The sequence below is a fragment of the Durio zibethinus genome, chromosome 24 (assembly GCF_047325235.1).
Source record: "Durio zibethinus cultivar Kanyao isolate XHJ-2024 chromosome 24, ASM4732523v1, whole genome shotgun sequence".
In the NCBI taxonomy this organism is placed as follows: domain Eukaryota; kingdom Viridiplantae; phylum Streptophyta; class Magnoliopsida; order Malvales; family Malvaceae; genus Durio; species Durio zibethinus.
The window spans coordinates 18,887,040-18,908,279 of NC_143185.1; the positions used below are offsets into that span (position 1 = coordinate 18,887,040).

Here is a 21,240-nt window from a genome sequence, read left to right on the forward strand (position 1 = left end):
ATTAAAATTTTAATATTTATATTTTAATGATGGAATATAGATAAGATTGAAAATAATCATTGAAAAACAAGCAATGGCGATAGGAATGGCTGATAAAAAGAAATAAAAGTGGGAAAATGAAATTACATTAAAATTTGATAGGAATGGTAGTGTTGATATGAGGTGGATTGGTCCCCAATATCGGATTAAATGCCAAATGTAAGGTAAGCAGGTAAGCTTTGGGACTCCTATGTATTACAACAAAACACATGTCATCAATAAAAATATTACCGTCTTAACTTGACAGATTGGTGAGGAAAGGGAAGTGAGTTGATTCACATTTTGGGTTTGGGGGTTGGGGGCTGAACTCAAAGCATAGAAGAGGATAAAAAGGAGCTCAAGCATGGTTGAGGATAAAAAGTAGAATTTGTGATATAAAATATTATACAATGTCATGATATAAATGTGACATAAAAACATATGATTTAAAATTTTACTAATAATTATATATAAATTAAATAAAATAAAAAAATATATTTTATATTTTTATATCTATATTAATTATAATATATAATTTTTATATAAATTATAATATTTTATATTATATAAATATATGAATCATCCAATTAATAAAACATCCATCAAAACTATAAGAAAAGCTATGGAGTATGGACACTTGCCCTTCAATTATATCTAAAAAATAGAAAATCCTATCCTTCAACTAAATTTATGTAATAGAATTTTGTGTTTTCATGTTGAATAACTTGGGCATTGGGGTGGAAGTGGATGGAGGGGAAGGGATTTTTGTGTCATTTCAAAGGGTCAACACCTACCTCTCTTCTCTCTTTTTCCCTTCCTAAACCAAAAAGGTAGTTGTACTTTTCCTTATAGATGAAGATAATAAATAATAAATCATGAATAATGCTTCTTCAAAATATCTCAAAAAAGTTAATCCTCATCTTATTTTCAGCTTTTTTTTTTATTATTATTTTCATTAAGTGGTTTATAAATAAATCCCATTTGGCATTATATCATGGATCATAGGCAAATTGATGTGATTAAAAAGTAAGAAAACAGAAACTTACTATAAATTTTGCCACTTGACATTAATTGCAAATTTCCAATAATTATCTGTCCATTGGAAATTCTGTATATAAAAAAAATAATTATATGAATTAATTATTTTAAATTTATTTTTTTATATATATATTTTGTAGTGAAAAGAGTAACGTCTTGTTAAAGCATGAAAATTAGATAAGGCAAAGATAACAAGTGTAACCAAATCCATAGCCGAGCCAGGAAAAGTTGCAAATTGCAGTCTCAAGCAAATCAACTGGCTTTGAAAAGGTGAAAGAGAATGGAGTTTAACGTTTGCAAAGTTGTTGGAAAATGTTGTTGAGCAAAAGCAACTAGCTGTTACTAAAAAAATTGTCCATGATTTAAGATTTTATGAGTCTCAGAATTTAAGGAAACCTCCAAGCTGAAGGTTGCCGCCATTGCTGACCAAAACTTTAAAGAAATTAATGACTTTGGGTTACGTCAGAAAATGGGGATTTCAGAGCTTTCCGTTACCTAGGAGTTTTCCCATTCTCATAATTTCATTCACATTTTTCTTTACCCACCATCACTTGTTTCCGGGAGACTAGGAGAATAGTTTTTGGTGCAAGGAAAAGCATGGGAAAATGGTTAGTTGAGTTCGATGTTGTTCCCATGACAGTTAAAGAACTTTTAGCCGTTGAGTGTGATGATGTTCCCATGACAGTTAAAGAAACGAATAAAAAATTACACAAAAAAAATTCCTCATTTTTATTTTTTTGAGAGAAGAGTAAATAAACAAAACTAAAGTTTAAACAAATATGATAAACGTAAATAGAAATGAAATTATCTAAAAAAGATCTTGAAAATTTATTTTTATTTTGTCAATAATTGTGTTGTCAGTTGATTGTTTTAATTCAAGTAATTAAAGTTGAATCTTTAACAATCTCAAATATAAAAAAAAAAAAAAAATTGCCAAAAGTAAATAGATGATTATAGAAGATGCAAGAAACGACCATCAAAATTTATAACCATTGAATTCAATCCGTCATCTTAAATCGGCATTTTATTATTATCAATAGTTCTCCTCTCCTACCATTTCTTTTTTACTAATGAGCATTGTTGCTTTAACTTAAAATCTCGATAGCTATGTTTGGGAAGAGGGAAAATCGAAAGAGGGAACGAAGGGTAGAGGAAGGGAGATAAAAGAGATGTTTCAAACATTTTCGAGAGATACGTGTAGCTGCATAAATTTAAAATAGAAAAGGAAATATAACTTCGACTCACCCTATTTTTCCCTTTATTCTCTAGGAATGGAAATAGCCAAAATATTTTTAAGAAAACCCTTAAATTTTACTGGGTTTCTTGGTAAGTCTTTGTGCTCTTACTTTAAAAAATAAACAAAATGCCCCTCGTGTGAATCTAAATTTTTTTTATATCAATGAATTACAATTTCCTTGTTTTCCCATTAGTCTTTCATTTATATAAAAAAAATCCAGACAGTGGGCTAAGGCTCGAACTCAATGAAAGCACAAATCCTATGTGAAAAAACATGGAGCTGCTCAACTTATATCCCAATGGGCCAAAACCAAAAAGATGAAACCTAGTAAAACCAAATGAATCCATCAAAGAAAAAATATGAGGAACAATGAAAGACGAAATGAAAAGAAAGCATAATATATCGGAGGCCAAAGATAAGAAGTGTAGTTCAGTAGTATGGAGCACACTTAAATCTGATTTAGGAATTTGTTCCCATCTGAAGATCACACAAGATTATCAGCAATAGTAGGACAAATATGAAAGTCACAATAAACTAAAATTTCCCTTGGGGGAGACAGGAAAAATCAGAGAAACAATTTTTTTTTAAAAGACTTTTCAACTGCGAGCTCAACCACCACGTACAAAGCTTGAGTCAGACTACAATGTCAGCAGCACCTCAACCAACCAAGCACAAAGAAGATGCCATGTCTTGACAGCATCATGAATTTGGCATGCTAGGTACGAGTTCTGCTGCTTTCAGCGTTTCTAATTGGGTAAAAATAAGGATGAGCCTGCATGACAATTAAATCATCCAAGTAGGAAACATCCAGCTTTAGGGCACCTTTAAAAAGATAACACCATAGTACTAATTGTCTTCAGATGCGCACACACAAACAATTATATCTGAAAGTTGTGTCCAACAAATACAAGAGGTATTCTTCAAAAAGGTTCATAGAGATCAGGAGTTTACCATTGCTTCTTTTGCAGTTGGCCTTTCTTGATGGTCATATCTAAGCAACTTGTCAAGGAAGTCAACGGCCTTCAAAGAAAAACAAAAAGTATATGATAAAGATGGAATGCCAGAGAGAATGTTCAGAATTGTATTAGAAATTGCTAGTTATACTACCTCAGGTAATGCCAGATGTTGATTGTCAACATTAATGAACTTCGTCCAGGGTTTGCGACTATGCCTGTATCAAGGAAAAAAAATATATAATTCTCAACTGGAAATAACAGCACCTCTGCATCGTCAATCTGACTAAGGGATTTATATTTACCAACCTCCCAACAAGGGCCGCTAGATGTGGATCCAATTCTATGCGGTACTTATTCAGATAAGCATTTAATTCATCTGTCCCAAGAACCTAAAGCAGCAAAAGAGAAGGAAACTATTCAAGAACCATGGGGGTTATTTTTTATTTCCCAAATAAATTCAATTTAACAAATTGACAAAAGGACTCCCTAACTCTCCCTAGGTCTCAATGATGCATAACAGAAGTAAGGTATTTCTTCAAAAACAGCACCAATATTACAATAATGAAGAGGAAGACTTCACAATTTAAATACAGTTATGCCCCAAGTTCACATACCTTGGCTATCTTGACCAGTTGATCATAATTATCATGCCCATAGAAGAATGGCTCCTTTCGGAATATCTGTACAGAACAACCCTCAAAAATAAGCATCTCAAGAGAGAGAGCACCGAATACCTTGGCATTATATCAAATTTCAGTCCTCCTCTGCTATCTGCCACCTATGGATGAATATGCAAGCAGATTAAGATACACTCATCTAATGTTAATATTCTGCCTCATTGCCAATGACCATTTATTAAGGGTGGCTTTTGAGCCAAGACTTCATGATGATCAGGCTTTCCAAAAGACATGCCCAGGTCTACTTGCATAACACCACAAATGTACACGAGGAGAATTTGATATATGAACTGCCAGGGTAAGGACCATGAAAGCCTACCTCTTTAAGAGATATAAGCCTACAAAGGTAAAATAATCTGAACGTAATACTCACCATTCCAGCAAACATACAACCAAGGCTCCACAAGTCTAAAGAGTAATCATAGTCTTGCAAATCGACAAGAAGCTCAGGACCTTTAAAATATCTGCAAACGGGAAATGAAGTGACAAAGAAAAACAAAAGGAATGCATCAACTAATGGAGGATGAATTTTTGATACTGAAAAACCTTAATTCTGAAAATGAACAAGTTGACAGGTTTGCAGATATATAGTAATGAAAATTACAAGTGATATGCAAACAAATATGACATCCACTAATAAGTCCTCTTCTAATATGCAATAAAATCATTGAACTGACATTGTCAGAATTAAAATAAGAGGAAGTTATATAAAATATAATGCACTCTACGGCTCTTACAAGGAATTCCCATGCAACATCTCTCCCCCCCTGTTACATTGTAATAGCATAGAATTTTTTTCCCCAAACCAAGTCCAAGATGCACCTAGGAATACATGTCTAGGTGATTTCTTCTAGCCTCCATACCTTTTCAACTCTAAGTTTTAAAGTTTCAAGTTAAAGTACAAGCTACCATAACAAGCACTAAGCTTTATCCGCTTCTTTTATTATTGACCAGCATCATATCTCACGTAACCTTAGATTTACCAGCTGTATTAAATGAATTTAGACAACACTAAGAATTAGCAAGCCAAAAAGCCTTGTACCTTCCAAGTCAACTAGCTAAAGGAAGCAAAATTTTCCACAAATAATTTATGTTAGCACACCAATTACTTTAATTTATGTAAATCAACTTACAATGCCATGCCATCTCCAGAAGTCAGCTATCCAGTTAAAAAATGCTATACAAAATAAATCGGTAATATGGATAATGCTATATTTAAGACAGATAAGTACTTTGGTGCAATCAAAAGGATGTAAAATAGAAAAGATAGTTAGAAAGGAGAAGAAAAAGAAATATTGCCACTTGTACAAATGAGAAATTTAAAGACAATGTCAAAAGGGAAACAAACCTCGAAGCAACACGAACATTGTATTCTTTCCCTGGATGATAGAACTCTGCGAGGCCCCAATCAATAAGACGAAGTTTCCGCTGTTCATGATCAATCATCACATTATGGGGCTTCACATCTCGATGCATAATACCTTGTGAGTGGCAATAATCCAATGCCTAAAAATAAAGACCCAAGATACTTAAATGATTGAACCATCTTTTTTCTTTCCAAAGAGAAGAAAACAAGATCAAAATTCACATTGTAAGCAGAGCTATCTTACAAACAAAATCTAAAAATACGAAATTTTTGTAATCCATGGCAAATAAACAAGCACAGACATCAGCTAAATTTCAAAATGTTGTGATAGCATCAATAAAGATTCTGCATACAATAAATTCATAGCAAAAAATAGCAATTGCCAACATTGAGTATAACAAGCACCTTATGCAATCTTTCAATCATGATGAGAAGAATAGCATCCAACAAAGAATTTTAGTAATTTAAGACATCAACCAGAACAAGAGATAGTTGAGGCCTTAAAATAATAATATGACAGCATCCCAAACATTGCAGATGTATATTCATAATTACTCATAGACACAAGCTAAAATAAAAAGCACAACCAGGTCATCCAATTGCTTTTACTTACTTCCGATCTATGGCATGTATGCTCATATAAGATCCTTCAATCCAAAAATAAAGCAGACTAGTAGCAAACCGTGTAGGTATATTCTTAGACACTAGGAGAGTTCCCAACCTATATATCACTCAGACACACTTCAATTTTTGTCATAGAAGCCAATAATAATCAGTTATCAAAATGGTATTCAACAAATTGCAACACATCTAGGTACATTCTAAGATTTTCTTAAAACTAGAGCCAATGATTACCCCATGTCAATGTTATTGACAAAGCTAATAATCCAGATATAATTTCCTCAACATTTTCACCAGTCTTAATACCCTTCTAACCTTCTTGATTTACGCAAGTAAAACAATATTTAATGACCTGACAGAGAAAAATCATTACATATATATCTAGTTTAAAGTTTAACCAAAGGAAATACACTTTGCTTTCTTTGACCCAGAAGCCTGGCTCCAGAACCAAAGGAAACCATCTCTCACCCCCATCATGACCGCTTACATAATCGGTAATCACATAGGTTTAAACTCAAACTATCATTGCAACAAGAGCTTTGAGACAAATGGAAACATGCTTTTAGGCCTATGAATATGCTTCTCATGTCAATTTCAACTTCAGTGCCGTTAAGCATATATGAATAAATAAAACAACAAGCAAATCATTTACTTGCCTTCAGAAGTTCGTAGATATAATATCGAATATCATAATCAGACAGCGTCGGATAAAGTATTTTAAAATCAGTATTATTCACATATTCAAATATAAGACTTGGAGTCTTGGATTGCTGATCCCTAACTATATCCAGCAACTTCACAATATTTGGCCCTCCACAAAGATTCTGCAGTATTTTAATCTCCCTCTTAATCTGCATTCAAGACAGTCATTTACATCAAACCAAGTTCCAGTTTACACACAAAAATATAAGATCAAGTGGAAGTACTACAATGACACCAGAACGAACCTTCTTCTTCTTGACCGGTTTGAGAATCTTGATTATGCATTTCTCGTTATCAGTACAATGAAACCCCTCGAAAACCTCACTGTATTTCCCTCTCCCAACTTTCCTCACCACCTCATAATTGTCCTGTTCCCTGCTAATAAAGCATTCAAATCAATCAATCAAAATTTTACTTTTTTTTCCCACTTTTATGATCTTTCAGCCAATCAATTAAGTTTAACCTAATTTTCCAGCCAATATAAAATAAAATCAAAATAAAAACCCTAAGATTCAAATTCGCAAGCACCAACCAGCAGAAAATAACTAAATTCAAACTATTAAAACAAAAAAAAATACGAGTATGAATACGTATAAAAAATTAGTTCCGTAGATAGAGGGAGAATACGAAGAATAAATACCCCCATTGGACAGTGAGGGACTCGTAGTCCCAATATTCTTTAGGACGAATAACGTTGACATCGGCGTAAACCCTAGACTTAGAAGGAGCGCCAGGGCGCCTAATAGATTTTCCGATTTTTTGAGCCAGGGTTTCGTCTTGTTTTAGGTCCCTTAACCAAGGGCTTTTTTTCTGCTGCTGTTGTTGTTCTGGGAAGGGAAAGGACCAGGTTTTGGAGGCGATACCTCGGAGGAAGGAAAGGGGAGAGGAGCAGAAGGAGGAGGAGGAGGAGGAGGAGGAGGAGGAGGAGGAGGAAGACGAGGAGAAGAGAGAGAGGAATAGACGGCGGCGTTTGTGGTGAAGAGAGAGCGTTGTGAAATTAAAGGGCCTTATGGCCATCTACAGCTAGGCTTCACACAAAAAAAGGAGGGTAGGTTTTTACTTCCTAGCCGCTGCCCGGCCCGCAAACATTTTTTCCCTTTTTTTTTTAATTTACTTTTTCAAAAACAGAAACGACGCCGTTTATGAGATTAACAAAAACTGCAACGCTAAGTTGGCTGCTAAGTTTCCGGTTCTGAAAGTCTGGACCCTGGACTACAAAACTTGGATGGACCAATCGTGTAATTGAAGCTCAGCCCATCAGCCAATGGATTGAGTTTACATCCATAGATTTGCGGTCTTGACACTATTTTAGTTAAAATTTTTATTTCTTTGCAGTTGAAGCAGGGGCCAATCATGTGATCCTAGTCTTATGCACTTCTGCAGTTTTTTTTTGTACTGTTTTATCCTTTTGGTAATTATGGGACTTTTTCTTTTTTTCTCTTTTCCCCATTTACAGGTTCTGAGTGTGGAGTTATATCTTTGGCTCTGGTCTGTTGGTATCCGTTGCCCATCTCTCCAGCATCATCGAACACTGTCAATATGTTACTGCGTAGACCTTAGTCCTAGCAGCTCTCCTTGTAAGTGCATCTGTTCACCAAGACATAACTAGCATTTCCATGTGTGTGTGTACGTTTGTATTTTGATGGCTCTTTTGCCAGTCCTTGAATAATTGGTCCGCTTCTTTGAAAGGGGTCAAGTACTCAAGTGCCAACTATCATTTTTCATTTTATTGTTGGCCGGAAGAAGAATGTAGAAGTTCCTATAACATACGCATAAGGCCCGAAGTTGGAGTTTATTCTGTCACATTACTGTTCTTCACATTACTGTTCTTCCATCCATAATTGTTTTCATATGCATAAAAGCCCCACTAGGCATAGAAATGTAACCCGACATTGGAGTTCTTGCTTTAGCTCCATGGACTTAAGTTACATCAAGGCAGCTGGATTCTTTGTTGTGGGAAGATTTCCATCATAAGTGCATCTTAACACATCTGGTTTTCTCACTAGCCGAGGCCCTACTGGCACCTTTCCAGTTTTTGGACGAATGTCCTGCACATATGCTACTGTCATTAAAACTTTATATCATGCAATTTCTATTTGAGTTTTCACATACCAGGATTACATGCTTATACATTTACTATTGCCAAAAAGGAAAAAAGAACGCGGATACTCACTGGAAAAGAAAGTTGAGAATTAGTTCTTGCAGGGAAAAGTTCATAGAAGGAAAACCCAAAAAAGGCAAAACTGGCCTGATGTAATAAGTAGGTTAATTTTCTGGAGAAACGATACCTGGTCAAAGATAGCAGTTGGAATTGCAAGAGTTGCAAGGGCATTTGGTGAGTCCACAATTCCAGATATCCTTCCTTCACATGGGCAGCAGGATAGCAGAAGGTAAATCTGATGATCACCATTGTTTCTTGTAGATCAGTATGACTTAACTATAGGTGATTTCTTTTTGTGTACTTGAGTTTTTTAAGGTTCAATATTGAGGGAACAGACCTGTTCTTTGGAGTAGCCAAACTTAGAGAGGTAGTCAATAGCATTGAGTACTGCACGTTTATATGCAACACTGGCATCAAGGAAATGTTGCCTTCCGCTCTCATCCACGCTTATTCCCTCAAAAACCAACCATTCCGAGAATCTGGGTTCAACCGGGCCAATCTCGAAGATTGGGTTTACATGAAGCGGTGTTGGCCCCATTGGAGTTAGGTACCGTTTCATTCCACCTCTTATGATTTCACACCTATTAACCAGATACCAAATAGGCAAACAATTGAATACATGCCAAAGTCTGATAATTCTGTAGGTGAGATTTTCTATAACTTGAAATGGCGATTCCTATCATAAATATAGTGTATGTGAAAGTACAAGGCCTGATACTCACTTGAGCTCTAGAAAACCACTCATCTCAATTGCTCCGCAGAAGGAAACTTCACCATCACCTTGAGAAAAATGCATATCACCGGTGCTAAGATTTGCTCCTTCTACAAACACAGGAAGATATATCTTCGAACCTCTACTAAGATTTTTGATGTCACAATTTCCTCCATTTTCTCTTCCTGGAATAGTCCTTGCCGCCTCCTTAGCAATCTTTTCCCATTCAGCAGTCCCCTTTTTTATCTACACATGGCGGTTCCGTTCCATGTTAGTTTATAAATAATTATATTGTGGTCTACTAATTTTGGTTAAATCTCAAACTCATCTGCAGCGTTCAAGACATTAACGTAGTGATAAAGGAAGTTGATATAAACTACCTTCCCTAAATGGCAGCCTTTGGTTGATGGAAGGTTTGCCAATGGTCGTGAATGCAAAACTTCACATAGCTTTAGGGACTTATGGCCATTTTCTTCTACTTCTCTTTCCCTTTCATTCCAAATATTCAGAAGTTCCATTGATGGTGCAGTCCCAATTATTCCAGGATGAGTCAAACCAGGAAATCTCACCCCTGCTATGCATATAAAACTTTGTAAGGGGACTCAGCTGAATCATTTCCAAACTTTAGGCATGATCATAGGAACACAAGGTAAGTGTTTAAGAGCTTATAACTAGTTTTAACATAGGGAGTAGATGGCAAATTCACCTGGTATATGAGGAGAGTAGGCATAAATTCCTTCAAAGTACCAAATAGCTTTGGTTGCACATGGAAAATGGTCTGTCAAAAAACCACCTCCATTTTCTCTGTCAAACGTTGCTGTATAACCCCATTCATCCCCCGGAAGAGGACCCAGGTTACAAATTTCCACTGCTAGAAGATCACCTGGCTTGGCAGGTATGCCTTCCTTGTCTAGAACTCTTATCGGCCCACTGAGATAATGGACCTGAGTCATTATGTAATCTTTAAGTATAACAAACAAGTTTCAAAGACGATTCTGTTAAAGTAAATTATCTGACAGAAACGATCTATTGATCTTATATTTTCCTTTGCTATACGTGTTCTCTCGCTAACAGAAGAGTTTTATGCACTTACTGTGGACAGGTCTATAAATTTTACATCAGTTGCAGAATCATCATCTTTTATAACACCACCAGTCCAGTCTACCATCTCTACTCTAAAGATCTCACCGACTTTAACATCGGCAACTGAGGGTATTTCAGGGTGCCAACGGTTGGGAAGAGGTAGATCTTGTTCCCATGGCTTCTTCTTCAAGTCTATCGGCACCACTAGCCTTGGAGTTGGAGGAGCCATGGATTAAGCGGTGGGAAAAACTGGGAGATAGTGGAGATATTTGTTGCAACTTGTTAATCTAGCCAAATGTCAACCAATGAAGGAAGTTTGACTCTTCAACAATACTAATTGCTGACAAATGGGGCGTAGGCGTGACCATTTTTCCAATGGTCCCATTTTGATTTTACTGAAGGACAGAGATACCAACGTTCACTTGCTAAGCAACAGGGTTTCAATTTTTTTTCTTAAAGAACCAAATAATTGCAGATAAAATTGTTAATTGAAAACAATGAAAATTGTAAAGAAATTACATAGGCAAAGTTCTATGCTCTAGCAGCAAAATTTTGTGCCTGACATTAGATATGGAGCTACTTTTATTTTTAATGGAGGTATTTGCTTTTAAGCACCAGCAGTAGAAGTTGAAAAAAGGAAACTGGAAGACAGAAGATTGAACTAGAACTCACAATAGATTGATCAGCATGTTTGACATCCTCAGCAGAGCTGTCATTCTTAATTCCACCCCCACTAAAATCCACCATTTCAACTCTGAAAACCTCTCCATCCTTGACCTCTGCAACAGCTGGTATGTGGGGGTGCCACCGGTTGTGGAGGGGATGTTTCTGTTCCCATGGCTTTTTCTTCAGGTCTATAGGCACCACCACTTTTGCTCCATATTGAGTCATGGCTCAGTCTAGAATTGCCGCGTCAGGTTGGCTGTATGCAAGAAACAGTTCGGTACGATGATAATGAGAGACTCGTTACAGTTGCCAACATCCAGCAACCTCCATTTTTTAACAGCCATGGGTTGGGATTTTTTCTTTGATGGATGGACCACTTGGAAATGATTTGAGGCTTTGACTTTTGACACATTACCTTGGACGCTCTTCTAGGTCAAAAAAACAGTGATTAGAGGGTAACTACAATGATAAAATGTTGAATTCAATGCCTAAAGCATGTGCTTAGGAGATGATAAAATTGATCCACTCATTAAGGAATGATTCCCTGTACTTGATGGAACATTTTTCGCATTATGGAAGTGAATTTGAGAGGTGTCTGACTCTGATTTGCTTAAACAAATCGTACATTCAATGTAACCATCCGTTAGTAAAAACTTTGAACCCAAAAAGATTACTTTAACCGAACAGTTGGATTGTTTCTTTCCATCATTTTGGGATGGAAACAAACTTTCAAAAGCTAATCCAAACCCTCTGACACGACCCCACAAATTTGGAATCTTTCAGCTTTTGTCTGCTCTTAAAGAGAGAAAACAACTTTCAATAAGACTAATCAAAATTATTTGACTTGATGGCAAATAATAAGCTATTTGTCACGATCTAGGGTCATCACTCCTAGCTATAGAAGCGTGTAGAAATTAATAAAGATGAGTAGATGCAAGATGGAATTGTTAGAAAAATAAGATCTAATTTCATGTAAGTGATTTTGAATCAAGTAAAAATTATAGGTTTTGATTTTTTATTTTACACAGAGTCCTAGCTATTTAATAAACAAAAGTTGTGATTATTTTAGATGTGTATTGAAAACCAAGTAGAAAAAGAAGAAAAGTCAGGAAAAGCAGAGAGAAAAAAAAAAGAAATGAGAGTTGATTGAACGAAAGCTGATTCATGGTCCGATTGAGTTGGAACCTTGTCAGAAGGTTTATGATTCAGAGTTCTACATTCTAAACAATGAAGATCTGGTTTGAAGCTCTCTAGAAACAAATCCATGGTGTATTCGTTTAGTCACTTATTTGGTGAGATTTCTCTAATTGTTTCTCTAGTTGTTGATTAGCTCTAGTTTTAGCTAGAGAAGAACTTTGTATAACTATTATTTGATAGTGAAAATTTTTCTGGTGGCCCGTGATTTTTTTCCTCTACACTGGAGGGTTTTCTACGTAAATCTTGGTGTGCTTTATTTTTCTTACGTATTTGATTATTAATTGTTGTCTATTGCTTCTGTATTGTTGTGATTATTGCTTCAGGCGCAACAAGTGGTATCAGACTCAACCCTAAACCGTTTGATCCACGCCAAGCGCCTCAAGGGAGGCAGGCAGGGTAGTCAGCCTCCGTGACGAGGGGGTCACGAGGTTGGGTGCGAAAGAATATCACGGACCTAAGGAAGAGTCCTGAATCCCACATCGAACATAATAGGAGGGTTACTGGGGTATATAAGGGTTCACATCACCTCCGCCTTGTGAGGCACCTTTTGTAGGATAAAATCATGAGGTCAGGGGGGCCAGAGCGGATAATATCTCACAAAGGTGTGAACCGTGGTGGAAGGCTGATCTGAGACATAGGAAGGGTGAATGCCCGGGTCTCGGAGGGATGCGGGTTCGAAGCTTGAGTCTCGACCCGTGACAAGTGATATCAGAGCGAGGGTTATTTTGAGACATCGATACAGAAGCAACTCAGGATAGAAATAAATTCTGTTTGGGATCATGGAGGGTGATACAAGTTCCATGATAAAATTGACAATATCAAATTATTCAATTTGGAAGCATATGATGAAGGATCATCTATACTGTAAAGATTTGTATGAGCCAGTATTGGGTGATTCGGCTAAATCAGTAGATATGAAAGATGAAAGCTAGAAGAAGCTAGGTAGAAAGACGCTGGCTACAATCAAAAAATTGGTTGATATCAACGTGTTTCATCATGTAGCGCAGGAGTCAGATGCTCACATTATTTGAGAAAAATTGGCAGCATTGTATGAGAGAAAAATAGGTATGAATAAAGTTATGCTTGTTAAAAAGCTGTAACTTTATAGTACAGGGATGGACGATCTGTTACAGAGCACTTGAGTAATTTTTAAGATATATTTAATCGGATGACTACTATAAAGCTTAAAATGGATGATGAAATGAAGACATTATTTCTTTTGGGTTCATTATCAGACAGCTGGAATACTCTAGTTATGACTGTTCTTAATTCAGCTCTTGATTATAATGTGACATTAGAGATGATAAAAGACAGTATGCTTAATGAAGAAGTAAGGTAAAAAGATGTAGACCCTGGGAATCAAGCTCTGGTTACAGAGAACATGGGTAGAAACATCGACAAAGGTCAGGACTCAAAAGGCCGTGGTAAGTCTAAACATAGATCCAAGTCTAGAGGTAAAGTGAAGTGTTTCTATTGTGGTAAGGCAGGTCATATAAAACAAAATTGTAAAATCTTGAAGCAAGAGCGAAAAGATGAGAAAAGTAAGAGTTCAGATGATGACAATGTTGCAGCAATGAATTCAGATAGTGATTCAGTTACTTTGATTTGTACACATGGTGATTGTAATCATGTTAGTGATCTCGGTATTGAGTGGATAGTTGACACAGGAGCGGCATATCATTATGTTCCTAAGAGAGAGTTGTTTACAACTTACAAAGCAAGAGACTTTGGTTGTATCAAGATGAGAAACAAGAGTATGTCATAGATTATTGGGATTGATGATATTGTTGTACAAACTAGTACAGGCTGTATGTTGACTTTGAGGGATGTCAAACACATTCCAGATATGAAATGAACTTCTTTGCTATTAATGTCCTTGATAAGGAGGGATATGAAAGCTGACAAAAGAATGGACAGTAGAAGCTTCTCAAAGGATCTATGGTAGTTGTAAGAGAAAAACTAAGCTGCACAAGGTATAAGACATGAATGCAATTGAACGATAACCAGGTAAATACCGTTAAAAATGATGCTTCAGCAAACTTGTGGCATAGGAGGTTGGCACATATGAGTGAAAAAAGGTTACAGGTTTTGGCAAGGCAGTCTCTCATTCCCTTGACCAAAGGTATGTCTCTCGATTCATGTGATTATTGTTTGTTTGGTAAGCATCATAGAGTTTTTTTCATAAAAGTTCTCAAAGAAAAGAAAATAGATTGGAATTAATTTATTCTGATGTATATGGTCTCATTGAGGTTGAGTCATTAAGTGGTAGCAGATATTTTGTTACTTTTATTGATGATGTTTCACGTAAGACTTGGGTGTATATGTTGAAATACAAAAGTCAGCTACTACAGTATTTTTAAAAATTTTATGCCATGGTTGAAAGGATGACAGGGTTACCCTTAAAGTGTATTCAAACTGATAATGGTGAAGAATACACATCTAAAGACTTTGAAGAGTATTGCTCAAAGCATGGGATCAGGCATGAGAGGATAGAACCTAGAACACCACAGCATAATGGTATAGCTGAAAGAATGAATCGCACCATTATGGAAAAAGTCAGATGTATGTTGAGGATGACAAAATTACCAAAGCCATTCTGGGGTGAAGCAGTCAACACAGCTTGTTATTTACTTAACAAGTCACCATCAGTTCCTTTGGGCTTTGACATTCCAGAAAGAGTGTGGACAGAAAAAGATACTTCATACTCTCATTTAAAAGTTTTTGGGTGTAAAGCATTCATGCATGTGCCGAAAGAGCAAAGATCAAAGCTTGACAGTAAAACCACATAATGTGTATTTATAAGATATGTGATGAAGAATTTGGTTACAGGGTATGGGATCCAGTAAAGAGAAAGACAGTCAGAAGCAGAGATGTGGTCTTTCATGAAAAAAAAACCATAGCAGACCTTGAAAAAAATGAGAAGACTACACGAGTTACTGTTGAGTGTGATGTTTCAACACCGACAGGGATTCCACAGAAAAGAGCCACAGATGGTGAAAATGAGCAAGAAATAGAACTTGGGGATATGAATAAGCCAGCCACAGTTGGTGATGAGCCAGATGCTATTAGTTTTGAGCAGGAAGAGCAATCCTCTCTACCTGAGAGTGTTGAACAGGGGGAGCTACCTTCGACATCAAGTGATGTAGAGTCTCAGCCCAAGAGATCTACTAGAGAGCACAGACCATCTACCAAGTATCCAAGTTCAGATTTTATTTTAGTTACCAGTGAAGGGGAGCCAAAAAGCTTCCAAGATGTGTAGGCTACTTCGGATAGAGAGCACTGATTAAAAGTAATGAAAGAAGAGATGAAGTCATTACGAAAGAATGGTACTTATGATCTTTTTAAACTTCCAATAGGGAAGAGGCCATTAAAGAATAAATGGGTGTTCAAGTTAAAAAAAGATGATGACAAACTAGTGAGGTACAAAGCTCGATTGGTAGTAAAAGGTTTTTCTCAAAAACCAGACATCGATTTTGATGAGATTTTTGCTCCAGTTGTAAAAATGAGTTCTATTCGAGTGGTACTGGGATTGGCAGCTAGTTTGAATCTTAAACTTGAGCAACTTGATGTTAAAACTGCATTTTTACATGATGATTTACAGGAAGACATTTATATGAATCAACCTGAGGGTTTTGAAGTGAAAGAGAAAGAGCATTTAGTTTGCAAATTGAAGAAAAGCTTGTATGGCTTGAAACAAGCTCCGCGATAGTGGTACAAGAAGTTTGATTCTTTTATGGTGAGTCATAGCTATAAAAGAACAGCAGCGGATTCTTGTGTGTATGTTAAACAATTTCTTAATGGTAACTTCATTATCCTATTATTATATATTGATGATATGTTGATTGTAGGATAAGATGCTAGTATGGTTTACAGGTTAAAAGAACAATTGTCTAAATCCTTTGATATGAAGAATTTAGGTCCAGCAAAGCAGATTCTTGGTATGGACATTATCCGGGATAAGAGAGCTAGAAAGCTGTGGTTGTCACAAAAAAAGTATGTTGAACGAGTGCTTGATAGATTCAACATGCAACATGCTAAATCAGTTAGCAGTTCACTTGCCAACCATTTTCATCTAAGTAAGAAATCTTATCCAGTGTTTAAGAAAGAGCAACTAGCTATGTCTAGTATTTCTTATTCTTTTGCAGTCAGTTCTTTAATGTATCTTATGATTTGTACAAGGTCTGACATTGCTCATGCAGTTAGTGTAGTGAGCAGATTTCTTTCTAATCCAGAGAAGGTTCACTGGGAAGCAGTGAAATGGATTTTTAGATATTTGAGGGGTACCTCCAAAATGTGCTCGACTTATGGAGTTTCACAATCAGTTCTAGAAGGGTTTACTGATGCTGACATGGCAGACGATCTTGATGGTAAGAAATTTACTTCAGGGTATTTGTTCACTTTTGCAAGAGGAGCTGTATCTTGGCAATCTAAGTTGCAGAAGTGTGTTGCTTTGTCAACTACAGAGGCTAAGTATATTGCAGCAATCGAAGCATGTAAAGAAATGATTTGGATGAAACGTTTTCTTCTTGAATTGGGGTTGAATCAGAAAGAGTATATGATATTTTGTGATAGCCAAAGTACTTTAGATTTGAGTAAGAATATCATGTACCATGCTAGAACAACGCACATTGATGTTAGATATCATTGATTACGTTTAGTGATTGAAGAACAGTAGATGTTATTGAAGAAAGTCCATACTGATAAGATGTAGCAGATATGTTGACTAAGATACTTTCAAGAGAAAAGCTTGAGCTTTGTAGTAACTTGGCCGGAATGAGTTCTCTGGCCAAGGTAAGTTTCAAATGAAACTGCTATGGTGATGAATCTCCTCCTAATGGGGCTGGAAGGGGAGATTGTTAGGAAAATGGGGTCCAGTCTCATGTAAGTGGTTTTGGACCAAGTAAAGGCCATGGGCCTTGATCTTTTATTTTACACAGAGCCCTAGCTACTTAATAAAAAAGAGGTGGGGTTGTTTTAGGTGTGTGTCGAAAACCAAGCAGAAAAAGAAGAAAAGCCAAAAAAAATAGAGAGAGAAAAAAGAGAAGGGAGAGTTGGTTGAACGGAAGTCGATCCGTGGTCCGATTGAGTTGGAACCTTGTCAGGAGGTTTATGATTCAGAGTTCTACATTCTGAATGGTGAAGATCGGGTTTAAAGCTCTCTAGGAACAAATCCAGGGTGTATTTGTTGAGTCACTTATTTGGTGAGATTTCTCCAATTGTTTCTCTAGTTGTTCATTAGCTCTAGTTTTAGCTAGAGAAGAACTTTGTATATCTATTATTTGATAGTGAAGATTTTTCTGGTGACCCGTGATTTTTTTCCTCGTTTTTCACGTAAATTTTGGTGTGCTTTATTTTTCTTGCGTATTTGATTATTGATTGTTGTCTATTGCTTCTGTATTGTTGTGATTATTGCTTTAGGCACAACAGGAATCGGATCAAGTTTATGTTGTTGTGAGATATTTGTGCAGACCAATTCCAACCACGAATCTTGATAAAATGATACCTGTTCAAAGCTAGCAGTTTCATTTTGATCTATGAAGCTGCTTTTCAGAGTTCTTGATGGAATTTGAGGAAGCATACCTGTTCTTTGAAGTATCCAAATTCTGAAAGTACTCAATGGCGATCCACTCTCATCAAGTCTTATATATTCCCTCAAACACTAGCCATTGTGAGAATCTAGGCTTCACCGGGCCAATCTCGAAAATGGGAAGAGAGCTTGGTCCCCTTGGGAGTAAGATACTCCTTCGTCCCACCCATTATGATTTCGCAGCTATAACCCGGACAATAGAATAGACAAACAATCCTGTATAGGAGATTTTATCTGATTTGATCTAAACCTGCTTGAATATATGTTGTCAATCCTGGTGTTTAAACTGAATATTTGAAAGAATAAGACACTTATGGAATAATTTTTCTGTTAAGCTCACATAGAAGCATTTTTAGAGAGAGCCATCTCTCCCTGATTTTAGCTGAAAAACTCAACAACCATTCATATCCACTGCAGTTGTTTCTGGTCAGAAAAAAAAAATTTAATCAGAATATCATTTAAATCATGTTTCTATTAACCAAACCAGCTTCTGGCATCTGAACAGAGACTGTGAAGTTGCAGAGCTCGCTCCCAGCGCTTTTTCATCCTATTGGGTTTCATCCTATTGGGGTCACTAGTCATGGAGTATGATCATGGAGATATTCGTTGCAGACTTGTCAGTCTAGACAAATGGCAATATTGGAGGAAAGAGGTTTAACTCCCATAAAATTACTGGCTGACAAATGGGATGGGAGTGATAATTCTTCTAATGGTCCCCATTTGCGTTTTACCATAGGACGTTTGCTAATGTGGGAAATGCTGAAGGCAACGGGTTTTAAGAGGTTTCTGAGAAGATAAGATGGGCTAAGCAAGCAATCAATTGTAACCAAATTTTCTATTGAAAGACTGTAATGATTTCTTGAAAACCATTAGGCCATTATTTACAGTGCCGTTATCTGTTGTCCAAGGGTACAATAGTTTACTCACTCCAACCAGGGTGGAAAAAACACTAAAAAATTTCGTTAGAAACTGTTTACACCCATGTTTTAGTGACCTAAAAGGTAACCATGTGGTATAGCTCGATGTTTCAGAAGAAAATTTGTAGCAGCATAAACTTGAGCTCCTAACATTCTGAACATTGTCTGATCTTCATCACAGAACTACTCTTTAACTCTTACTGAGGGTTTATCAAGGAGTTTGTGATCTTTAATCACTTGCAATTATATATGCAGTAGAATTTGGAACAAAAGAAAATTAAAATTGAACTCAAGCCATATGGATCAACACGCTTGAAATCATCCTGGGAGTCTTTATTTTTTATTATACCTCCAGTACAATGCACCATTTCAGCTCTAAAAAGCTCCCTAATTCCTTGACCGCTGCAGCAGCTGGTATGTCAGGGTGCCACCGGTCGTGAAAGGGATATTTCTGTTCCCGTCTTCTTCTTTCAAGTCTATAAGAACCACCATCTTTCACCATATTTAGCCATGGCTCAGTCCAGAGTTCCAGGTTTGGTTTAGCTGAACAATACAAAAGTTAGGTACGTCAATAATGAGGAGACTCGTGGAAGTTGCCGACATCCTGGAACGTTCATTATCAGATGAAAGATTGACGGCCATCACCTTATCAGCAATTCTCACACACAAACACATATTCTTAGGAGTAAAATCCTATTTTCAATAACAAATAAATGCAAACAAAATTGAAACACAAGATTTTTAGTGGTTCATTGTCAATGTGAAAATCATGTCCACTTTGCAACCGCTATAAATTTTCACTATAAAAAAAAAAAAAATACAAACAGTTATAGCACACCTAAAACTAGTAGCATTCTGAATATAAGCATAATTAAGGCAATCAAATTATAGATGCTAAAAGCTCAAAACACCTTTCCTTAATATTCGATATGTGTATTTACAGTGCACAAAAACAATCAACGTTAGAATAATAATTAAAAGTATTAAGATTTGTCCTAACATAAGATACAAGATTCTTTGTCAAATTAATAATAATTAACACACTCTTTTCAAACTTGTGACAATTGAGGCATAAAAACAATTTAATATCTAGAGGTGAGAAAAATATCAAGAAAATCAAAAATCAATTTGAAATTTTGTGTTTAGTTCGATTTGGATCGATTTTTTTATTCGATTTAAATTAAAGTCGAATATTAAATATATATATATATATTAAATTCAGATTGAATTTTAAATCAAAATATTAAAAATAAAAAAAAATGAAATTGAATCAAATTATATATTTTTATTAATTGTTATATATAGTTTAAATTTTTATGAAATAAAAATAATTATTTTATATATAAATCTATTTAAATATATTAAAATTTTATTAAAATTATATATAAAAATTTTAAAAAAATTTTAAATTGATTAATCAAATTTAACTGAATCAATAAATTTTGATTAGAATCAAATCAATTTAAAAAATATCAATTTCAATTTTGATAAAATTTTTAAAATTTATCATATTATATATTATTACAAAATTAAATTAAATTCAATCATATTCAAATTATTATTATTATTCATATATATAATAAAAATAATTAGATCTACATGTCTTACCGTAATTTTTTTTTTTTACTGAGGGGACGGATCGGTACTAGGAATTGATTGAGCTTTGACAGATTGCTACAATAAAACAATACCGATAAGAACGGTAAGCTATATAATAATAAAATATCAAGCCAATGACTAAAAAGCTCCGGCTCAGGAGATAATCAGAGTGAACCACTCATTAAGAAATGATCGCTGTACTGGATGGAACTTTTATCTTATCATCCAAGTGAATTTGAGTGGTGCTTGATTTGATTCAACATCGTCCCGTTGACGTTACCATCCATTAGCAGAAAATTTTGTACAAAAAATTATGGCGATATAACTATTAGACTGCAGATTGGTCACATTGCTTAAAAATAGCCGAACATCTGGACTTGTTTACTACCATCATTTTGGGTGAAAACAGGCCTTCATGCTAATCCAACTGCTCTCTTATCCGACCCCACAAATCGGAATCTTTGAGATATTGCCTGCATGTCATGATGATTTGAGCTTTTGTTTGTTCTTATAGAGAAAAACGTTTCTTTCTTCTGCTTTATCGCAGGATGGTCCCAGCAACTCTGATCTAAAATAAGCTGATGCTACCATTGCCATTTTATGGGGTCATCAGTCCAAATCAAAGAAGGAGAAGATAATGGGTATGTCATTTGGCTCTATCAAACCAGCTGTTGTTGTCATTTTTCTGCAGATTAGAGAGTTC

General features: G+C 35.7%; 2 protein-coding genes across 5 annotated transcripts; both read right to left on the reverse strand.

The window, feature by feature from the left end:
• Positions 1 to 2,663: 2,663 nt before the first annotated feature.
• Positions 2,664 to 7,647, reverse strand: LOC111317066 (casein kinase II subunit alpha-like). Of its 2 annotated transcripts, none has more exons than XM_022919393.2 (10): positions 7,256 to 7,647; positions 6,861 to 6,990; positions 6,570 to 6,764; positions 5,275 to 5,432; positions 4,300 to 4,390; positions 3,864 to 3,929; positions 3,556 to 3,638; positions 3,401 to 3,464; positions 3,245 to 3,313; positions 2,664 to 3,065 (listed from the first exon to the last, which is right to left on the reverse strand). In XM_022919393.2, the coding sequence occupies exons 1-10, from the start codon at positions 7,630 to 7,632 to the stop codon at positions 3,009 to 3,011; spliced, it is 1,290 nt and encodes a 429-aa protein (XP_022775128.2). In that variant the 5' UTR covers positions 7,633 to 7,647; the 3' UTR covers positions 2,664 to 3,008. The 2 variants fall into 2 exon arrangements, with proteins under 2 accessions (XP_022775128.2, XP_022775127.2); XM_022919392.2 differs by having other exon boundaries at positions 6,861 to 6,993.
• A 668-nt stretch (positions 7,648 to 8,315) lies between these two features.
• Positions 8,316 to 11,545, reverse strand: LOC111317064 (uncharacterized). Of its 3 annotated transcripts, none has more exons than XM_022919391.2 (7): positions 11,244 to 11,545; positions 10,195 to 10,418; positions 9,869 to 10,059; positions 9,499 to 9,734; positions 9,114 to 9,357; positions 8,904 to 9,011; positions 8,316 to 8,663 (listed from the first exon to the last, which is right to left on the reverse strand). In XM_022919391.2, exons 1-7 carry the CDS (start codon positions 11,339 to 11,341, stop codon positions 8,541 to 8,543), a joined length of 1,224 nt encoding a protein of 407 aa, XP_022775126.2. In that variant the 5' UTR covers positions 11,342 to 11,545; the 3' UTR covers positions 8,316 to 8,540. The 3 variants fall into 3 exon arrangements, with proteins under 3 accessions (XP_022775126.2, XP_022775124.2, XP_022775125.2); XM_022919389.2 differs by having other exon boundaries at positions 10,195 to 10,432; XM_022919390.2 differs by lacking the exon at positions 11,244 to 11,545 and adding an exon at positions 10,582 to 10,966 and having other exon boundaries at positions 10,195 to 10,432.
• Positions 11,546 to 21,240: the final 9,695 nt, after the last annotated feature.